General features: G+C 36.2%; 3 protein-coding genes across 9 annotated transcripts in view; 2 read left to right on the top strand and 1 right to left on the bottom strand.

Moving 5' to 3' along the window:
• The first annotated feature begins 90 nt into the window (after positions 1-90).
• Positions 91-857, top strand: Snrnp-u1-c (small ribonucleoprotein particle U1 subunit C). Its single transcript, XM_078190410.1, has one exon. It carries the CDS (start codon positions 247-249, stop codon positions 757-759), a length of 513 nt encoding a protein of 170 aa, XP_078046536.1. The 5' UTR covers positions 91-246; the 3' UTR covers positions 760-857.
• Positions 858-867: 10 nt separating this feature from the next.
• Positions 868-7,174, bottom strand: LOC144474969 (uncharacterized). Of its 2 annotated transcripts, XM_078190408.1 has the most exons (6): positions 7,089-7,174; positions 6,708-6,978; positions 4,912-6,630; positions 4,560-4,768; positions 3,970-4,098; positions 868-3,884 (listed from the first exon to the last, which is right to left on the bottom strand). In XM_078190408.1, the coding sequence occupies exons 2-6, from the start codon at positions 6,727-6,729 to the stop codon at positions 1,737-1,739; spliced, it is 4,227 nt and encodes a 1,408-aa protein (XP_078046534.1). In that variant the 5' UTR covers positions 6,730-6,978; positions 7,089-7,174; the 3' UTR covers positions 868-1,736. The 2 variants fall into 2 exon arrangements, with proteins under 2 accessions (XP_078046534.1, XP_078046533.1); XM_078190407.1 differs by lacking the exon at positions 7,089-7,174 and having other exon boundaries at positions 6,708-7,059.
• Positions 7,175-7,461: 287 nt separating this feature from the next.
• LOC144474818 (CCR4-NOT transcription complex subunit 6-like) overlaps positions 7,462-19,238 on the top strand; it is a 116,914-nt gene continuing 105,137 nt past the window's right edge. For 2 of the 6 annotated variants that reach the window (XR_013494789.1, XM_078190133.1), the window contains exons 1-4: positions 8,103-8,243; positions 8,480-8,594; positions 9,856-10,171; positions 10,276-10,451. Coding sequence is in view for 5 of the 6 variants with exons in the window: in XM_078190133.1 (XP_078046259.1) it covers positions 8,483-8,594; positions 9,856-10,171; positions 10,276-10,451 (604 nt within the window). In the remaining variant the exon portion in view is untranslated. Of the gene's footprint in view, positions 7,518-8,088; positions 8,244-8,479; positions 8,595-9,855; positions 10,172-10,275; positions 10,452-10,560; positions 12,098-19,238 lie in introns of those variants that run through there. The other 4 variants (XM_078190134.1, XM_078190137.1, XM_078190135.1 and 1 more) reach the window with 4 other exon arrangements.

The following is a 19,238-nucleotide window of genomic DNA, read 5'->3' as shown; positions in this document are numbered from 1 at the left end:
ATGCGTGCTAGTAATTGGCTTCCCAAAAAGCATTACAGTTTCGCCTCTAGTTAAGCAGTCTATGTAACTCTGTGGCTCTATGGTAACAAGCTTGAACCTGTATACATTGCGAACAGAGATGCACGCGCACATGATTCGGGGTTATATGTTGTTATACAAACTCCATAAATGAAAATAGCTTGCCAACGACCGTGAGAGTTATTACAAAAAGTTTCGAGTATCTTTGTTAGCAGTATCCCGCAAACAATGCCAAAATATTATTGTGATTACTGTGATACCTACTTAACACACGATTCGCCGAGTGTACGAAAGACCCACTGTCAGGGTCGTAAACACAAAGACAATGTCAAGTATTTTTATCAGAAATGGATGGAAGAACAAGCACAAAATTTGATAGACGCAACAACTGCAGCGTTCAAAGCTGGAAAAATTGCATCGAATCCATTCGCGGCGAATAAAGGAGCCGCGATACCACCGCCTTCGAGTCTTGGACCTAGACCTGGGGTACCGCCTCAAGGACCCCCGGGAATGATGCCACCACCCGGGATGCATCCCGGTGGACCAATGGGTCCAGGAGGTCCAATGATGATGGGGCCACATGGACCTATACCTCCGATGATGGGTATGAGACCGCCTATGATGGGTCCTATGGGACCGATGGGACCAATGATGGGTCCTATGGGACCTATGGGCCCGATGAGACCACCTATGAATGGACCACCACCGCCTATGGGAGGGCCGCCGCCGATGAAGAAATAATGAAAATATATATTATTTTGAATGACATTAATTTTATTATGAATCATTTCTTAATCGCATATGTTTTAATATAGTAAGAGTATGTACATATGGTTGTAAACGATTTTGTGAATGTTGGGCTACGTAATAAAACAGAAAATCTTTTAACGACTGAATAAGTGGAAATACGTTTAACTTGTAACTTAAATATGTCTTTTGTATCAAATTTAATACCTCGAATGTTAACTAAAAGATTTTTATTAATGGTAGCATAGTACACAAATATTATATTTTAAAGGATAATATATAAAGATTATACGACTTAATTGTAAACAACAATCTTTTTATTTCCTTCGTTAACTATAGTAGCAAAAGATATTGAATGGATGCTAAAACATACTACGAGGATGTGTTGTTCAATTTTTCAAGTTGATGTTAATAACAGTCAGTAAATGTACTTATTACAATACTAGATTACAAAATTAATATTATCTCGATATTCGTGCGATATCGGTATACACATAGTGTATATCAATGCAGCTTAGTAAGACAAGTAATTTCCAATCTGTCTTCAACTTACTATATGTACATAAAGTTTTCATTAACTTCACTTTTCTTTTAGGGATGCAATACGTACACAGTGGTCCGTTTTTTTTTTTATTATACCTAATGTTATCAGTATTTTATAATCAATAAAAACCATCAACTCGATCGCTCTGTAACGACGATGCAAGATACAATTATATTTTTGTATTTCGTAAATAATAATGTTTCCTCATCTTCGCAACTGCGGATACTATTTACTTAGATGCACAATAAGTATTACACATAAAGATGTCTACTTCACGTAATTCGTTTATATTTTCATAAACGTTCCGTCTTTTATAACTTACTTTACATAATTTTTAATAATCTATGCGTATAATATCCCCCTTTTACTTTTATACACAGTTTTCGCAGAAGAAATTAAAATAATTTCTTCAAAAAAAAAAGAAAATTCATTTAAAATAACTATAAAAGGAACTCACGTACTGCCGATGGTCTTTTTCTAAATTGATTAGTCTTTGTAGTACATCTATTTGTTCTTGTTTAATAGTTTTATCATTTATTCGTTTCCTTACCTCTTCTGCGGCATTGTTCATATACGGTAAATTGAATTGAAGCGCTTCATTTATTACCTTCTGAGCTCTATTTTCTATAGACATATTAATATTTGTCTCCTCTTTTTTTGCAACTTCCGTATTATTTTCAGATTTTCCTCGTTTTCTCCTCTTTTTCTTTGGAACTGTCTCGAGCATACCAGTTCCTTTTTGTGAAGCTGTATCAAACACAACAGTGCCTTTTTTCGAAGTAGATGCTTGTGGTATATTATTATCTTTTGCGGATTCTGTGTTTGTTTCAGAATTATTGTCAGACTGCTGTAATATTATATCTGATTTTGTAGGTTTCTTTAAAGGTATAACAATTAAATTTGACTCGTGACCCTGCTTTATCGTATTTTTTACTTGTACATGTTCTACGGGATGAATCCGATTGCTTTCTTCCGCAGAACATACACTAAACGTATCGTTGCATTGAACATTAGCAGATGTCGAAGCCATTCCAGTAGTTGTCCAAACAGGTATGTTCTTGTTTTGTTTCTGAACAACATTTTCCGTAGTTGTGTAAATAACATTTTCAGGAGATGACCAGATCGGTACTTCCTTGTTTTGTTCTTGAACAATATTTTCAGTAAATATCTGAACAGGTATTTTCTTACCTTGTTCTTTAGTGGATGTACAAGTCAGTACGTTCACGCCTTGTATCTCGGTAACATTTGGAGTGTCTATTGGAGTAGGTATTTTTCTGCTTTGTTCTTGAATAACATTTTCACCGGACGTACAATTCGGGATTTTCTTCTTCGGTTCTTGACTAATATTTTCGGTAGATGGACAACCAATTATTTTCTCGCTTTGTTCTTGAGAAACAATTCGTGTGGATGTACAAGCGGGTATTTCCTCGTTTTCTTCAGAAATGAAATTGGACGAAGTAGCAGTTTCTTTATTCCGTATTCCTGCACTTCTTTCAAACAATATAAACCTTTCATAAGGACTCAACTCGCATTGTCTCTTTTTTTTAGGCTTCTCTTTACGTTTGTCTTGCGCATTCTGTTTGTGATATCGTTGGAATAAGGTATTTACCTCTTGACCCGTTAATATACGTGGTAGAAAATTGTCGTTATACAAATGTATACACCGGCAATACACGCTATCAGTCAAATGGCGTTTCTTTTTCTTCGACGAACATTTGTGCAACTTTTTAGTAATTTGTCGAAGCATCTCTAGTGAATTAGTTGCTAGCTTGTTATAAAGATACAGCAATTTACCTCGCATACGACATATCCTGTCGCTTATATTATGCAATATAGAAGGATCGCAAGCCTCGCTCATTGACGTTTGTAATAATTGTATTTGTTTGCATAGAGCATAAGGGTCAATAGAAGCCTGTTCCATTTCTTCCCATTTCGCAGTAAACATATTGTACAACTTTTTCGCGTCATATGGAAGATTTATGTACAACTTTAACGACTGTTTATCTCTTTTATCTAATCTCATCCAAAAGTCGAAAGTTCTATATATGTGCACCGGAGCACCAGCTGTTGATCGTATTCTCACGTATGATTGGTGGTTAGAGTGATATATTACTAATTCAAATGCAATGGTCTTTCTCAATTCCTCCAAAAAACTCGCATCGAAACTATCCACAAATCGACTTGTTCTATAGATCTCACCTTCTACCAGTCTACTGATCTCTTGACCATCTTTCCTCGATGGATCGAAACTACCAAACTTGTATACAATGAAACAATATTGAAGCTCATCTTCTTCCGGAATTTTTCTAACTCCAATTTTTCGTTCTTTTCTTTTGCTTACAGGTTTCTTTAACGGTATGATATCTTCGCTTGTAGCGTTCTTGTTTCTATTACTTAATGGTTCGTCCGTATAGTTCGTTACGAATGCTGGTGTCGGAAAGTGTTGAGACCACCGATAATCATGGCACGTAGAGGAATCGTGACCGCGTCGAGTACAATTACAACAAAAAAGCATATCCGCAGGTTTCATAACTTCGGATAAACTTTCTGGTATGCGTATTTCCGAATTTTCTGTCTGAAATAGTAACAAATTTATGAAAAAAAATTCATGTTTTTTCTGGGCACAAGATTTACATTATTAAATAAAAAAGTAAACTGACCGTCTGATGAAATCTTCTCCAATGGTCAGGGCATTCTGTTGATTCGTGTCCTATAGATCTACACATGTCGCAATATAATGTGCAACAAAACTCGCAAGTTTTTCTAAACGATCCTTGCGTTTTACCACACTGTAAAGGAATAGCATGTAATTATAAGACTGTTTAATATACGGTAACGCTTTACTGCTGCACGTTTTTCGGATCGTAAATCGTGCAGCGAAGAATTGTTTCGCTCTGATTGGTGGACGATTCCCTGCTGAGACAGTGTTGTCCTCGTAGTCAAAGACGAAGAGGATTATACCGATACGTACACAAGAGGGTATTATATCGGCGGAAATGCACGCCACGTCAATGTAGATTGTTTCAATCTATCATACTTGTAGTCTCGCATCGCGTATTTATTCGGCTTGCGCTTCGGCAGAGACACACGGCGCAGAATTTGTTTTCTAAATAAGCTGCGAAGAAAAAAATCTATCGAATTGTAGAATTCTTGACTACATCACCTTGCTCAATGAATAATGAAAGAGGCAGGAAAACGTGCACCATGTAAAGCACTACTATAATATATTCCATATGAAACATATTCGAACCGTAAGGCACATTTTCTTAGGACAGTTTCTTTCCATATGTCCTTGAATACCACACATATGACAGCGAGGCGGTTTCCTAGGTTCTGGACAATGGTACGTTTGGTGACCCTCTTTATTACAGTTATTACATTTCAGATTCCAAAAGCGCTTTCCTTTTGCAAAATGTGGTATCAAGTCGTCATCTAAAACAGCCCACAGCCTTGGGTCCCCTGCAAATCAGTCAAAGTGTGAATTATTCAAGTTTAAAGAATCCTTCTCCACTTGAGAAGGATATTCTATTATCTATGTTTTTTATGTATGTTTAATTAAAAATGCACTGAAGAACATTATCTACCGATTTTTAGAAACTTACTTGACATTTTACTTTGTATTTCTTCGATATTAAAGTTCTCTTGACCTCGTGATTCGTTGTAAAAGGCTTTGACTTTATCAGACATTGGACGGAAGAAGTATTCATCCCAAACTGTTTCATTATTATGCTTATCTTGTTCATTAATAGGTGCTGCAGCAAAAGTATCTTTACTAGACATGTATTTTTTCTGTTTTGTACTAGTAGAATGTTCATCATCATTTACTCTTTGTCTTTTTCTACTTGAACTTGGCTGATTAGGAATTTCAAAATTTGTCACATCCTCCATTGAAGTAACCGATTGATTCTTATCTCTTTCAAATACAATATTTCTATTACTAGTAGCTTCCAACGATACATCGCACTCGGGTATATTATCTTTTTCGCTACTAGACAACGATTTTCTAACATCATCAACATTTCTACTGCATGTCTTATTTATTGAAACAGATTTATCTTTTCCAGAATCATTTTCATTCTTATCATGACGATCTTTCGATTTGTTTTGCATTATCTTACTCATTGCCTTTATTTCCTTTATACTGGATGCACCCTTTTGAACTTCCGAGCAATTTAACATTATATCCTCTGTTATATTGATTCTTAATCTATCATTAGTAGAGCTTGTCTTGTTTAATCTAGTACGCGACACTTTTTTCTTATCTTCGATCTTAGTTGTCAACGAGCAGTTGTCCGTATCGTTGGTCTCCGAATCATCAGAATCTTGTAAATTTATAACAGGTGGTTTCGGTTTCGGAGGAATCGGTACTTCTAGAATAGATCCTTCAGAATCAGATTCCGTATCCGAGGTTAATAAAATTACCTGGTCTTCGGAATAGTCGTTTACTTTTTGTCGTTTCTTACTCTTTGTACATAAATTATATTTAGAATCTGATTCTTCATCGCTTATGGAATCTCTGCTTGCATACAACTGTTGATTCCCTCCGAATTCCACCTTACTCTCTTCTTCTTCTATTTTTAATCTCATTTCTTCTTCTTTGTCCAGTTTTTGTAATTGTTTTTGCAAAGTGTCATACTTTTCTTGGTATAATTTATTGATAAACATTTTCGAAAATTCATACCTTTTCAGAATATTGTTCTGATCGACATTCAATTGAACAATGTTCACTTCTTGGATTTCTTCAACTCTATTGTCAACATTAGCGTTGCTTGATTTCGAATGAGATTGAGATGCAGATTCATTTATTTCAAAATTCGTATTTGTAGATTTTAATTCTACCTCACTTTTTTCTTCCTCTTTAGGTTTGCTACAAACATCTCTGCTTATATTAGAAGGATCCAAATTATTAGTAATCTCAGCTGTTTGACTTGCCAGACCTTGGGAAGTAGCAACATTTTCTTCAGAATGTTGCAACGCACTGGGTACATTTGAATAGTCTCTACTTGTTTCAACAGACGTTCCAGACTGGTTCTCAACGCATATTGGCTTAATATTGGGCTTAGTATCTTCTTCAAACAATGCAGTGTCACTCGTTACATAATTATCTGTAACAATGTTTTTGATCTCCTCGTTTTTAGAATCAACAGTACTGGTGTTCGCTGTGTTAACAATGTCTTTATTCTCAGTGCTAGGAAAATTAAATTTAAATTCTGGTTTCTCGTCCACTACATCAGTCGCTACATAGTAAATTTTAGAATATAATTGAGATTGCAAATAATCGTTAGCTTCTTCGTCGTCGCTATTTTCAGCTTTATAATAATCTGCAACATGAAGATCGGCTCGTTGGTATCGCGATTATATAAAAACTAAAAAAAGATTATATGTAAGTAATTCTCACCACGAAATGTTTCGTCTTCCATATCTAGTCGATTACTTAGTGCCTTAAATTATTTTATATTGTAGAAACAATACATAAGGAATGAACGATATCTTTATTATGGTTTCGAGAACAGGAATCGTGTATACGTAAAGGCCACATGCAGCCACATGTGCTTGCACGGTATCTGTAAAGTTTACGTGCAAGTGTAAGTCTACACGTTTTTTTTTTATTCCACAATTACACTAGTATCATTGAGATAGCACAGCATATTCTCGAACGAATTAGCAACCTATGGATTTTGAAAAGATCAAAAAATTTCAGGCATGATACATGAGTCAGTATAAGATGAAACGATGTAAGAAAAACATTACACACGTATGTACATATTACAATACATACTTATAAACGCTACACACATACATCAGAATAAATCACATATATATGTAGATAGAAACTTTTTATTATGATTTAATTTTTTACACTAGCTTCAACTCTAACCAATTCCTACACTTTTTATATCGTGCATTTTGCTTTTTTCGCCAAGCAATTGTTAGCCAATCAGAATATAGTAATTTCTGTTCCCATCTTCGATTGCTTAGCAAGGTACAACCTGATTGGTGCGATAGGAGTTGATTGAAACTACGGAACTAAAATGTTCGCAGTAAACTGACGGTTGTGTAGATGTCACCTTAGCGATTAAGAAAAATGTGCAGGAGTAGGTTCCATTACTCTATTTAAGTGTTTTGTGTTCTAAAGATTCTTTTGTGGAAGATGATTTTTTAACGTTTCCGAATTTATGAAATGTTCGGGAAGAGTAGAAACCATTTGGTAATTATTGATATTTGTTAACAATTTATCGATATCTCATGATTGGCTGCGTCTATATCGAGCCGAGATTCTGCGCGAATTATTTTCGCATTAATTCGTAATATTCTGGAAGGTACTGCGAATAAAGTTCGAAAATCAAAATATCTTTCGCGGTCTTATCCAAATGGGAATAACGGGAAGTCTGTCACGTGACAGGACCAGATGAGCCGCTATTGTTGTGTTTTGCTCTAATCTTGAGCGAAACAAACAATTTTATAGAGGGTAAAACTTGATTGTTAAATAATGCTCGCGTGTTCCTTCCATGAAGTTTCCCTACTCCTTACCGATACGAGTTAGTACATTTATCTGTGACAGAGATTTGATAGCAAACGGATATAGAAATATAGAAAAACCAATAAGAACAACGCATACAAATTTCGTTCCGTTAAAATTTATATGCGCGCAACGGTAGCGTAATTTGTTATAATTTTACTAGGTTTCAATCACCAGATGTCTCTAGTTCGGTGTCAACTGATCCGGGAAAATTTGAGCGGTAGCGCGACCGATCACGGTTTTCTATAGTTCGCGATCAGTGCAGTTGATAAATGAAGGATTTGTGTTTGTCAAGGTAGTTTTGTTTACCCGTAAATTTTCATTCGGTATCAACTTCGCGCGCGTTTTGTGTGTGCTAAGAGGTAGATGAAGGTGCGTAACAGTTTCCCTCAGGTTTCGTATTAAATTCGAAAGGTATGGAAATTCTCGACTTGGAAGAATGTATTGTAATGCGAACGCTTGTCGTACGGAACATACGAACTATGTAGGGAAGAAACGATCGTTAAAAAAAAATGGAAAATCATACGAACTACAACCTAACGTTTGCATTAACAATTTTCTAATCATTCTTCAATGGTTCTGTCGAAATAAAAAGTGAGGTTATCTTGGGTACATCGGACAGTTCAGTAATCTACATTTTTACTTCATAGGTTATGAAATCACTTATAGTTACTCACAAAATTTCGAATACATTTATAAAAAGAAGGAACTCGATCGTGGACGGGCTCCGTATAATTTTCTCGTTACTCGAAGCGAGTGAAACAGGTCGGTTTGTAACGAAGAAAACAAGTCTTTTTATACAGGTTATATATTGTTTTATGATTTTTCAAAGTTTTATGAAACAGTTTATTTTGGATGTACGTGCATACATATTGTTTCTTGTATTCTCGTTTCTCTGTGACATACTATATTCCATAAAATCGTGATGAACTGTTTGTAACAGCTTATAATTGTTTACTTGTAACATGTTTGACATCAATTACAATTAATTGTATTTCGTTGCGATTATATTCTCCATTCTCTTTTGATTCAATGTGTTTTACCATGCTTTGGTACTACAAATTATTTTAGCATTAAATACATATCTTATAAACTAGTTTTCAAGTATAAATACCTGTTTCTCTTTAACCCGATATGATTTTCAAAACGAATGGAAAAGTAGGAGAAATCAAATTTAAACATTACACACTGGTTCCTTGTAGAGGATTTCCATACAACATTATTCGATAAGAATTATATACAAATGTAAAGTTGGAGAATTTCTCATTTTTATACAGTTATGTTCATAGAATACTATTTCACTTTTTCTACTGTTTACTTCCTGCAGCATTTTTTAATCATATAAATTAAATATGTAATTCTTTGAATAATTCTAACTGTTTTCATACTTTGTGAACAAACTTTTGGCAATGGATAATAAATTTTCTGAGTAACTGTATATATAAAATTAAACGTGAAATAGTATAAATCTTTTTCAATTCAAACATGATCAAATTCTGTTGGCTTTAATGAATAAAATATAACGATTGTCATATAAGAATATATGATTGAATGATGTACTATATTTAATAATTGGTTTATTCCAATAGACCTTCTATCAAAGAAGTGATCAGTTCTTTTTTACTCTTTATATAACTGGAAATAACTTCCTTTATAGTGTACCCTGGTGATATCCTAATTTTCTGAATCCCTCTGAAGGCAGTGAAGAATTTTCATCTTGCGAAAATGTGTATCTTGTTTTGTAAGAAAATTGTATTCAATACAAATTCCAAGTTAAGCGTGCTAAGTTCTCAAAGAAAGTTTTTTCAATTTAGGTTACCTAAAACCTTATAAAATCCAGATTTAATAAGAAATTTCAAAAATATATCATTTCTATCTATCTATCATATTATTAACATAGTTCAGATTTGTTTTATAGTACTCTGATCATGTTTAGGGTACATTGAGGTATTTTAGTTATAGGGTATTTTAAAGCTATAGTACGGTTTACCTATAATGCTAATATTGATCAATTAAATTTTTTCAGGATTTAAAATGTCCCGCAATCACAAGGACAAATATGAAAACTCTAACCCACGTCGTACTAACACTTTCATGTCCACGGAGGATGCCAACTCTGGGAAGAAATCTTATTGGCCGGAGTTGGAGATAACAGGCAGTGTAAGAAATCTGAGTCCAAACTTATGGCAGTTAACACATTTGACAGCATTATATCTCAATGATAATAGTTTGCAAAGGATACCGCCTGAGATTGGTCGGATGGTTAACCTGCGTGCTTTAGATCTCAGTAGCAACAAATTACGTAGTTTGCCAGCAGAACTGGGGGACCTCATCTACCTCAGGTATAACTTCTGCTTGTTTCATGCAATTAAATAAGTATAGAACGCGACAATACGAAACCAATGTAACTATATAATCCTTATTGTATATTCTTTTTCTGTTTTAGAGAGTTATTATTGAATCAAAATTACCTTCGAGTGTTACCGTACGAATTAGGAAAGTTGTTCCAATTGAAAGTGCTTGGACTACAGGGTAATCCGCTCAGCAAAGAAGTGATGGCGTTGTATGGTGAACCTTCAGGAACTAACAAGCTGCTTTCGTACATGTTGGACAACTTACAAGGTATGTAAAGCATGATAAATTTATGATAAATAACTAAGGTGATCGCCGTGTACAGACACGGTTTGCTGGTTCGTAAAAAAAAAAAAAAATTGAATTCCTTGAGCGTTAGTTCCAAGGACAACTACGGTCTGTAGAATGCTGTGGTATACGGGTTAGCAATCTTAGGGGTGCATGACCTGATCTGTCAGTACCGGGAATCGCAAGGTGATTCGACTGAAGACTACTGATTACAATCGGAAATTGTATTCAAGATTACGTTACCAATGATTGGGTAAGAAATGTGCGACAGAAAAAGTAACAGATAGATAAAAGAAAATTACGTTAAAAGCGAAAGATAGGTTTCCGTCGAGATATTACGCTTAATTCGCACGACTAATATATAATAAATTATTAACGAAGGTATACGCTAATTTAATATAATGAACTCGTGTAGGAACCTAGTCGCTAATGTTAGATTAATACACGGTCCCAGTAATTCGTAAGTTATGGTCAGTTTTCTATAGCTATTTTTATAGTAAACCCTACGTAAACGATATTGAGTGAATGAACTGATATACTGGTATAAATTATACTTATCTGAAAGCATTATTCTATTATTTTAGATACTTCTAGTGAAGGATATTCGGTAAGATTAATACATCGATTTTGATGTAAATTTGCACAACTGTTTTTATTACTAATTATTCGTTACTACTGAAGCAACTTCAAAATTCTAATATAGCTGTGGTCATTTCTTTGGTACATAAAAATAATTTTCTCCGCGAAAATTGAACTAATCCCTCCTATGTTCTAAAGAAATTTTTACTTTTCAGATGGGCATAGGTATTTTTTTATGCTGACAGTAGCGTAAAAAGAACTTATGAAAGAAACTTATTACACATTGAGATACATCGTTGAATTTACAATAGATAGACGTTCGACTTGGACAAAAAAAGGAGTTTATAACAAAAAAAAAAAGTATGAATGCAACGTCGGTTGAATATAGTCAAATTTTTTAAACGAGTTTTAGTAAGTAGCTGTGCAAAATTACGTAAAAATCGACATGGTATCGCTTACCGAATGTAAGTTTAAACAAATAGATATCGATATATAGCTTCGCGCAGAAGTAATTGATTTCATTTAACGTATAAGCAAAACAGTAGAATATTTTAAAAGCTAATAGTTTAATGAATTTTTGTAAACTAATACAATTCTAATCCTTCTAATACCACTATTTTATATTACAATAAATATTTTTGCTAGTTCGAGAAATAAGACTGTATTTTAGTAAATACATCCTATATCTAATTTTATAATTTGCGCAACCACAAGATATGAATAATTTTCGTATGCAGTACCTGATTGTTGTTCTTAGCTATCAAGATTGTTTTTTAAGTGCGTTGTTCCGTTACCTAATTGTAAGGCAATTACCTAAATACTTATAGCATTTAGTAATAAAGCGTTGAATTTCAAAGATTTTAAAAGGGGATAAATGCTAATCCAATATCGATAACTAGTATTCTTAACTATATATATGTTTAAGATCATATATATTGAAGTTGGAAGTATAGTAATAATATTAAACGGTATGTGCAGCATTATGGACTTCTACGATGTGTATTTAAAATAATTGAGAATTGGAGAAACAAAACTCCAACCGTTGTTGTCTGTATGTTCATAGAGAAGCGAAAATTGAATAATTAGAAACTATACCAGAACTGGAAATACTTGTTTCCACGCCTTTGTAAAATTTTCACGAAAATATATGCATTTAATTGATTAACGAGGTGTGTCTGATGCAAATGGAAATCACGCTCGATTTCATTTGAAATGTCTCTGCTTAAGATCTTAAAAATAGAAGAGAATTAGAAGAACAATTACTTAGCACCTTATTCGATGGTTTAAGATACAGTATCTTGTATTAGCTTTTTTGTAATAGTTTTTACCCTTACGTCGTCCACGGAGAGAGAGAATTGTCCTATCTAAGTCTACGCGTTACTGGTCGGAACGGTACATTACACGACAAAATCGTCTCGTCTCTGCAAGGTGGCGTCTAAGTTGTATTCAAGATTGACACAGGTCACTCTGTCTACACTCCCGTAGAGACGTTCGACCAGCATGCGGCATCCACTGCTATCCCCCCCCGTACAAATCCGATTTCAGACAATCGAGGCAGAAGAATTTTATCCTGAGGCGAGTCCGGTCTCCCGCGGCGCCCGGCGTACAAACGATATATCGGCTATACGTATTTTTCGAGGTTCCACTCAATTAGGTACCTGTATGAGGAAGGGACTAGTCCTCTATCAGGCGGACGAGAACCCAGGAGCACGGGAAGACCACCGGATGTATCCGTAAGAGTCTCGTAAGCCTCTCCTCTGCGCCACGTTGACCTTCCCTAAGGGGCTCGAAGACGTCTCCTTTCGAAGACATTCTTCCACGTGACAAAAGATATTCCCCTTCAATCTGTGCCCGAATGCCCTAAGTTTCGGCGGGAAAGGAAACCGAACTCCGAACTCTTTACCGTTTACTTCCCTATGTTTTTATCTATTGTTCTGTTAATTTCCATCGAACTATGAATATGTTAACAATTGAGCGATTTAAATATGGTTTTGCAATTTGAAACTCGATTGGAAGTTTAAACCGGAGGGGACCGTAAAGTTTAATGCGATCAATAATTTGACACTGAGATATTCGAAAAATACTTTTACTTGTCCAAGTCTTTCTTTGCTTATTTATAAAAATTCCATCGTTCAAATTAAAATAATTTATACTTCACCTTGTATTATATTGCTTTATATTATAGACTATTGCAGAATAAAATGAGAAAGGTTATTTTTCATGAATATTTATAAATATAAGCGCGAGGTTTACAGCAGAGGGAATATTGATTTTCTTGTTTATAATAGAAATAAAATCTTAAACCTTCGTTATTAGTCAAAGAATGAAATTTGAAGCGTCGAATTTATTCAAAATTATAAGGCTTGCAATACTTGAATGAAAAAGGTATAGTAACGGAAAAACAGTAAATGAATTTTACAGTTACGTATTTTACGACTATGGTAATCAACTATTGCTTATGAAACATCGTAATATCACAGCGGCGGTTGTAAATAATTCAACCATCGGACCACTTCGTTCCGTGATATGAATAGCGAATGAATAGTGAATGAAATTAAATTAGGAAAAAAAGGGGTTTCCGGCGCCGTAGAGACAAAGGACATAAATACAGTTGTTTCATGGCAGTGCGTACGCATAACCGAAAGTTGTATAAATGTCGTTGCTTACGACATAATAGAATATAAATTGTAAATGCAACGCATCGAGTGGCGTTTTTCGTTGAAAGCCCTGTCGTTAGATGTTCGTCGACGAAAAGAGAAAAGTGTGAAAACAGGATGGGAGAGTATAATTAACAGGATTTGCATTTTTTAATTCGTAACATAAGCTGGAATCGCGGTCGCGCGGATAGCCTGCCGAGAGGGCTGGCTTCAATTTCATTCGCGTCGAAAGTGAGGAACAGTGAAAACAAAGAAAGGTTGCCAGTGAAAGTTTGACACGAATCATACAGCGAGTAACGGTGATATTCGGACATCCATATAAAACGCGGTAACTTTTTCTCCAATTGGATCGAACGATTTGAATTTTTTCGAGAAAATGATGCGAGTCGTTCAATTTAAAAAATTTTATAGAGTCTTAAAAAGTGTTTTTCTCTCATACAAATAATTCTTGTGAAAAATTATAAATACGAATTGTAGTCAATTACAGCTATTAAATCTTCTTTCTTTCTCTCTCTTTCTCTCTCTGTAAAATCAAATTAATTATGCAGCACGTGTAGAGCACTAACGCACGATTATCTTTAGCGCTTTCAAGTTTCAACATCGCGACACAATAATTCCGTATATCGTAAGCAATACTTTCGCCAGCATGAAAACAGAAAACTTTTATTAGCCCCCTTCGTAACGCCGGAGTTTCTTCATGCATTTAAACTTTGGACCGGACCGAGTAGTTCAAGTAGTTCGTCAACCCTGAATGAAACCCAAGACTCCTCTTCGCATCCAATATTTTAGACGATATTCTCCTGCACCGGTATCCCCCTCCACCGTGAATACGCGATCGCGTACGTGTGTTGGATAAATTCGAGCGATTCCGTCTTTTCCCCAGATTGTGTTGCAAGTTATCGCCGGAAATGGAACAGTTTAATGGAATCGTAAGATATCGTAGGCTCCGGGTATTCTATTCGCAGATTATTTAATTAGAAAATGCACTTTGACTTGCCATTTCGTTTCTCGTATCGCTACCTTGCATTTCTTACAGGATTGATATAATTGATACATATATATATATATATGAACATACGTGTAAATTTATTAAATATTATAACAGAGAGGAAGAAGATCCTACTTTTACTGTATCTCACCGCGTTCGTTGCAACATTTTTATTTAATGAAGAAAACTGTTCGTTGTAATATTCGTTTCTTGTAAAATTCCTATATTTGCTGTTTATTACACTATATTATATCGTTCTCTATAATAAAAGAAACTGGACTGCTTCCAGCTAATCAATTTTATATCACGAGACAGCAACATAAATTATTTGCCGACTGTTTCGACGAATTGGGTTTAGTAATTGCGAGCTATAAACGAGGGTAGATCTTATTAACCCCGTGTTCACCCTCTCCTGAACGATCGTGTGCCGTTGAACGGCGTTTCGTGGACCGACGAACGATTTCCACGAGGCTCGTTCTCGCTCGTCGCGTCGTTTTTGACAAGCGAGAGCTTGACTCATGGAAGACCTTTTACCGGCTTCGGGAGCACATTAGTGCCCACATAATTTCATTTCTTTTTAACTCCCCGGGGGTCAAGTGGGTGTGCCGGGGCGCGCAGGCGTGCTAGGTGCCACGGGTTGGTCAGGTTGGCGGTGGGGAACGTTGGGAGGGGGAGGAGGGCTAGGAAGGGAAGGGGGGGATCGCGGAGGGGTCCAGAAGGGAAGGCGTACTTCTATCCATTGTGTTCCAGAATTTTTGCCAGTTACCCAATTGCTTGAAAGGTCTCGGTTGTACCATTCCGTTTATCCATTGTTCTCTGACTTTTACTATTCGTCAGCGTGCCAGTCATTTCCTGCTCTTCCAGAGAGGAGTATCCCCTTCCTATTGTCGCTCTCTTCACCTTCTCCACCGCTTTTCTTCGTGCACGAGGGGTTGCGCTCTTCGTGTATCTCGAACAGCGCCAGCTAACTTATCGCCGGGTTTACGAGGATATTCCGGTCGACGGTGGCGCGACTCTTCTTAGAGTCCTTAGAAAGGGTTTTGCTTAACACCTTCCGTTATGCCTTCTTTCACACGCTGCGTCGATCAGCACTTATTCGTTCTTGATATTTCTTCTGGCAGAACCGAACGATTCTTTTTTCTTCCGTTAGTTTTGTTTCTAGATTTTGATCGGAGAAGTGTCAAATTTGATCTCGATTTGAAGGAGATTAATGATAATCTTGTTTAGACCGACTCGTCATTACGGTGCAAGGGGTTTAACAAATTACCGTACAATTTTCTTTAAAGATACCATAATTGTTAAAAATAAGTTAAAGTAAGTAAAATAAGTTAAAATAAGTAAAAGTTAAAAATAATTCCAATTGATTGGACGACGCTGATATAAGCTATTTTTAGTCTTGAATTATTTGTATTTAACAGAACAGTCAGCTGTAATCGATATTTCCGATTTGGTAACCGAGCTTCGACTGATTATTTCAATCGCCTTTGATCGCCGGGACATACATAGTCAATCGAGAGAGGATAGATTCGAGAGGGCGCTTTGTAAATTGGTTTGAACTTCCTCCTACCGGTAACCGGTATATAACTTCCTTCGAAATGGTTATCGCAGTGTCTACATTTGTTCCCTCAATAGGAAATTCACGGGCGACGGGTTTATCGTTACGGTGGCCCGAACGATGATGAAACTTCGCCCACAGTTTGTATATCGTACACAATCGGGCGTAGTCGTTACCTTTGCCAACATTAACCCTTTTAATGGAAAGTGAATCGAAACGTGTTAGAGAGCTTTCGCTCTGCTGCGATCCTAGCCTAGTTTGAGGTTTCTTAGACGGGTGGTTCAAGGGCTGGGGTTTCCTTGAAGGGAAACTGAAATAATATTTAGCAATAATTAATGCACAGAATTAAAAGCAGGGAGAACATTTAAAAGATTTAAAAGAAAACTATCGTGTCATGTTCCAATCACAGTCGTTAAGAAAATAAATAGTTTAAATAATTGAAAATTAAAGTTCCTAGATAAGTTGTTCAGCTTCTTATATTAATATTAATATAATCTAATATTAATTAATAATAATATTATCTAATATTAATTAAACACTTTTCTTGTGCGAAGAGAAATCATTCAACCCTTCGCACTCGAAGCCATTTCAACTGGAAAACTAAAAGAATTTTTCTGGCTTCCATTATTGCCATTTTATATAACAATATTTATTTTGTGCGTATGAAATTGAGTCTCGCGCCTCGTAGATACAATTTGAACAATATTTTAGATCCGACATCTGTAAAAATAATTTGCGTGTGTAAAATAATTTTCGATGAGTCGCCACACGATTGCAAAGGGTTAATTTCGATAATCTAACTTCTGTCAATTTCTCCTTTTGTTTACATATCCGTTTTATCCAGTCACCCCTTTCCCCGAAGATCCGGAGTTCCTTTTATTAGGCAATTTTCTGGACGCGAGACATCTGGCACATGTACACACGGAAGGGATCTCGTTGATTCGTCGGTTCCAACGAGTGGAGGGGGGAGGGGGAAGAAGTAGAAAGCAGAGAAACGCTTGTCACGAACAAATAAGAAAATGTTCGTTTCGGCTTGTCCCGGTGAAAGAAAACTGGGTCTCTCTCTCTCTCTCTCTCTCGCGCGCGCGTGTGCGCGGCTGTCGAGTGAAAGGGGTCCGAAAAAAAGAGAAAGAAAGAAAAGAGAAGAGAAAAGAAGCGAGGAGAGAACGAAAAAGAAATTACGCGCGCGATTCACTAGACTGGCCACTGCCCCTCACCCGTATAATTACATAGAGGGGAGGGGGAAGAGGAGGAGGAGGGCCCTCGGTCTCGGCTCCCTGTAATCGAGGACGAGCCCGAGAGGAGAAAGTGAACCCGCGGTTTTGTGTGTACACCGGTGGCCGGAGAGGGCTCTCGCATGATTCATTCATTATTCGGTGCATACGGCGCGCGCGTGGTTAGGCGTCGAATACGAGCCGTGAATCGCGATCGCTGTGTAGAGCGGATTCGTGTATCGCGCGGGACACCGACGAGCACATTTTACTCGATGCCATACTTATGCTACGTATTGGGGTGTCCCATAAGTTTCTTCCCCTTTTTTTGATGCGAAATGAACACGATATTCTCTTGTACCTTAAATCCCAGCGCTTCTAAGGACTCTGTAAACGTGCATTATTGATTTGCTCTAATATAGGCTGTATTTGCGTTATTTTCACAGCAATTACTCATTCGAAATTAAAGAACATCGAAGAAGTAACTTTTAAATGCAAATAGATTGAAAAGGCACGCGAATAATTATTGTGGAGTCACCTTTCGATTCTTGTCATTTTAGACTGAAATTCATGCGAAATTCTCAACGTAATTCTCAACGTAATTTGATGATAATTTAACCAATTTTATGGTAATATAACCGATTTTGTGACGATCGTTCGTCTTTTATTTCCACGGCTTAATCTCACTTTTAATATCGAATTAGGAAACCGGATGGAACGATAAATAATCGACTCTGCGAATCCTTTATGATATGAATATTAATAGAATTTTTGTTCCACGAATGAATTTTTCTCGCGCGAACAAGCGCTCTTTTTCACCGTCGAAAATTACGTGGACCGGAAACGTGTAAACATTACCGTTCCATACGTTTTACATTGTAATCGATTTGCGTACGGAAAAGTTCGTTGGACAACGCGTAAAATTATACACATTGGATAGATGTTGCGCGTGATATACGAGTACGCGATATTACAAAAGGCAAAAGGATAGAACAGGTTAAAAACCGTTGAAACACCGCAAGGTGCTCAAGGAAAAAGCTCACGTGTAGAATATCGTTTCCTGGCTAGCTTCGGTTACGTGAGCGTGCACGTGTTTCCGAGCGCTAAGTTGATTGGGGCTTAAACATCGCGCACCGGAAGTTCGGGCCTTCAATTTTCGACTGATAATACCTTGGGAACGAAGCTTTAACGCGCCCGGAGGAGATTTTCTTGATTTATATTCGCCTCGAAATATGAATATTGCATATATTTGTAAGATTATTGAAATCTATGGGAGACAAACGAGATTCAGGGATCGTCGAGATTTATTGACAATTATTATTGTGCAGATTTAATAGTTATGAATAACCCAGAATTTTACGAGTGCTGTGAGATATTTTTCTGAATTTTTTGGGTTTGTTCAGGTCGGTCTGATAATTGCAAAGTTACTTTGAAAAATTAAAGGAAGATTCCCAGATGTTATTATATTATTACCATTGTTATATAATATATTATTACCATTATTATATATTATAGTATTACCGTATTATTTCGTATCGCTAGACTGCAGACTTTTACGCAAAATAAAAATTTTCGCAACAATCAAGAGCGAAATAAAAATTTCCTTCAATTGTTAACATTCGACTAAGTTGACGTTTCCTTGTTTCAACCAACGGAACATTCTTATTCCGTCCAACTATTCTCAGCCGAGTCATGATCAATATACCTCCAAACTATTTTCATTATCAACCGTTGCCCAACACAGGGTTTTAGCCCGATTGCCAATCGAAACCGCAGTTG

Source organism: Augochlora pura, chromosome 9 (genome assembly GCF_028453695.1).
Source record: "Augochlora pura isolate Apur16 chromosome 9, APUR_v2.2.1, whole genome shotgun sequence".
Taxonomy (NCBI): domain Eukaryota; kingdom Metazoa; phylum Arthropoda; class Insecta; order Hymenoptera; family Halictidae; genus Augochlora; species Augochlora pura.
The sequence above is the reverse complement of the archived record's forward strand: the minus strand, read 5'-3'. Positions and strand labels throughout refer to the sequence as shown.

Excerpts from the sequence above, each read along its gene's own strand:
- LOC144474969 (XM_078190408.1), bottom strand. The coding sequence starts at position 6,729 with ATGGAAGACGAAACATTTCGTG. Across the intron at positions 6,631-6,707 it reads GGAAGACGAAACATTTCGTG|ATTATTATAAAGCTGAAAAT; the intron begins GTGAGAATTACT and ends TTCATGTTGCAG. Across the intron at positions 4,099-4,559 it reads CTAAGAAAATGTGCCTTACG|TGTGGTAAAACGCAAGGATC; the intron begins GTTCGAATATGT and ends ATTCCTTTACAG.
- Snrnp-u1-c (XM_078190410.1), top strand. The coding sequence starts at position 247 with ATGCCAAAATATTATTGTGATTACTGTGATACCTACTTAACACACGAT.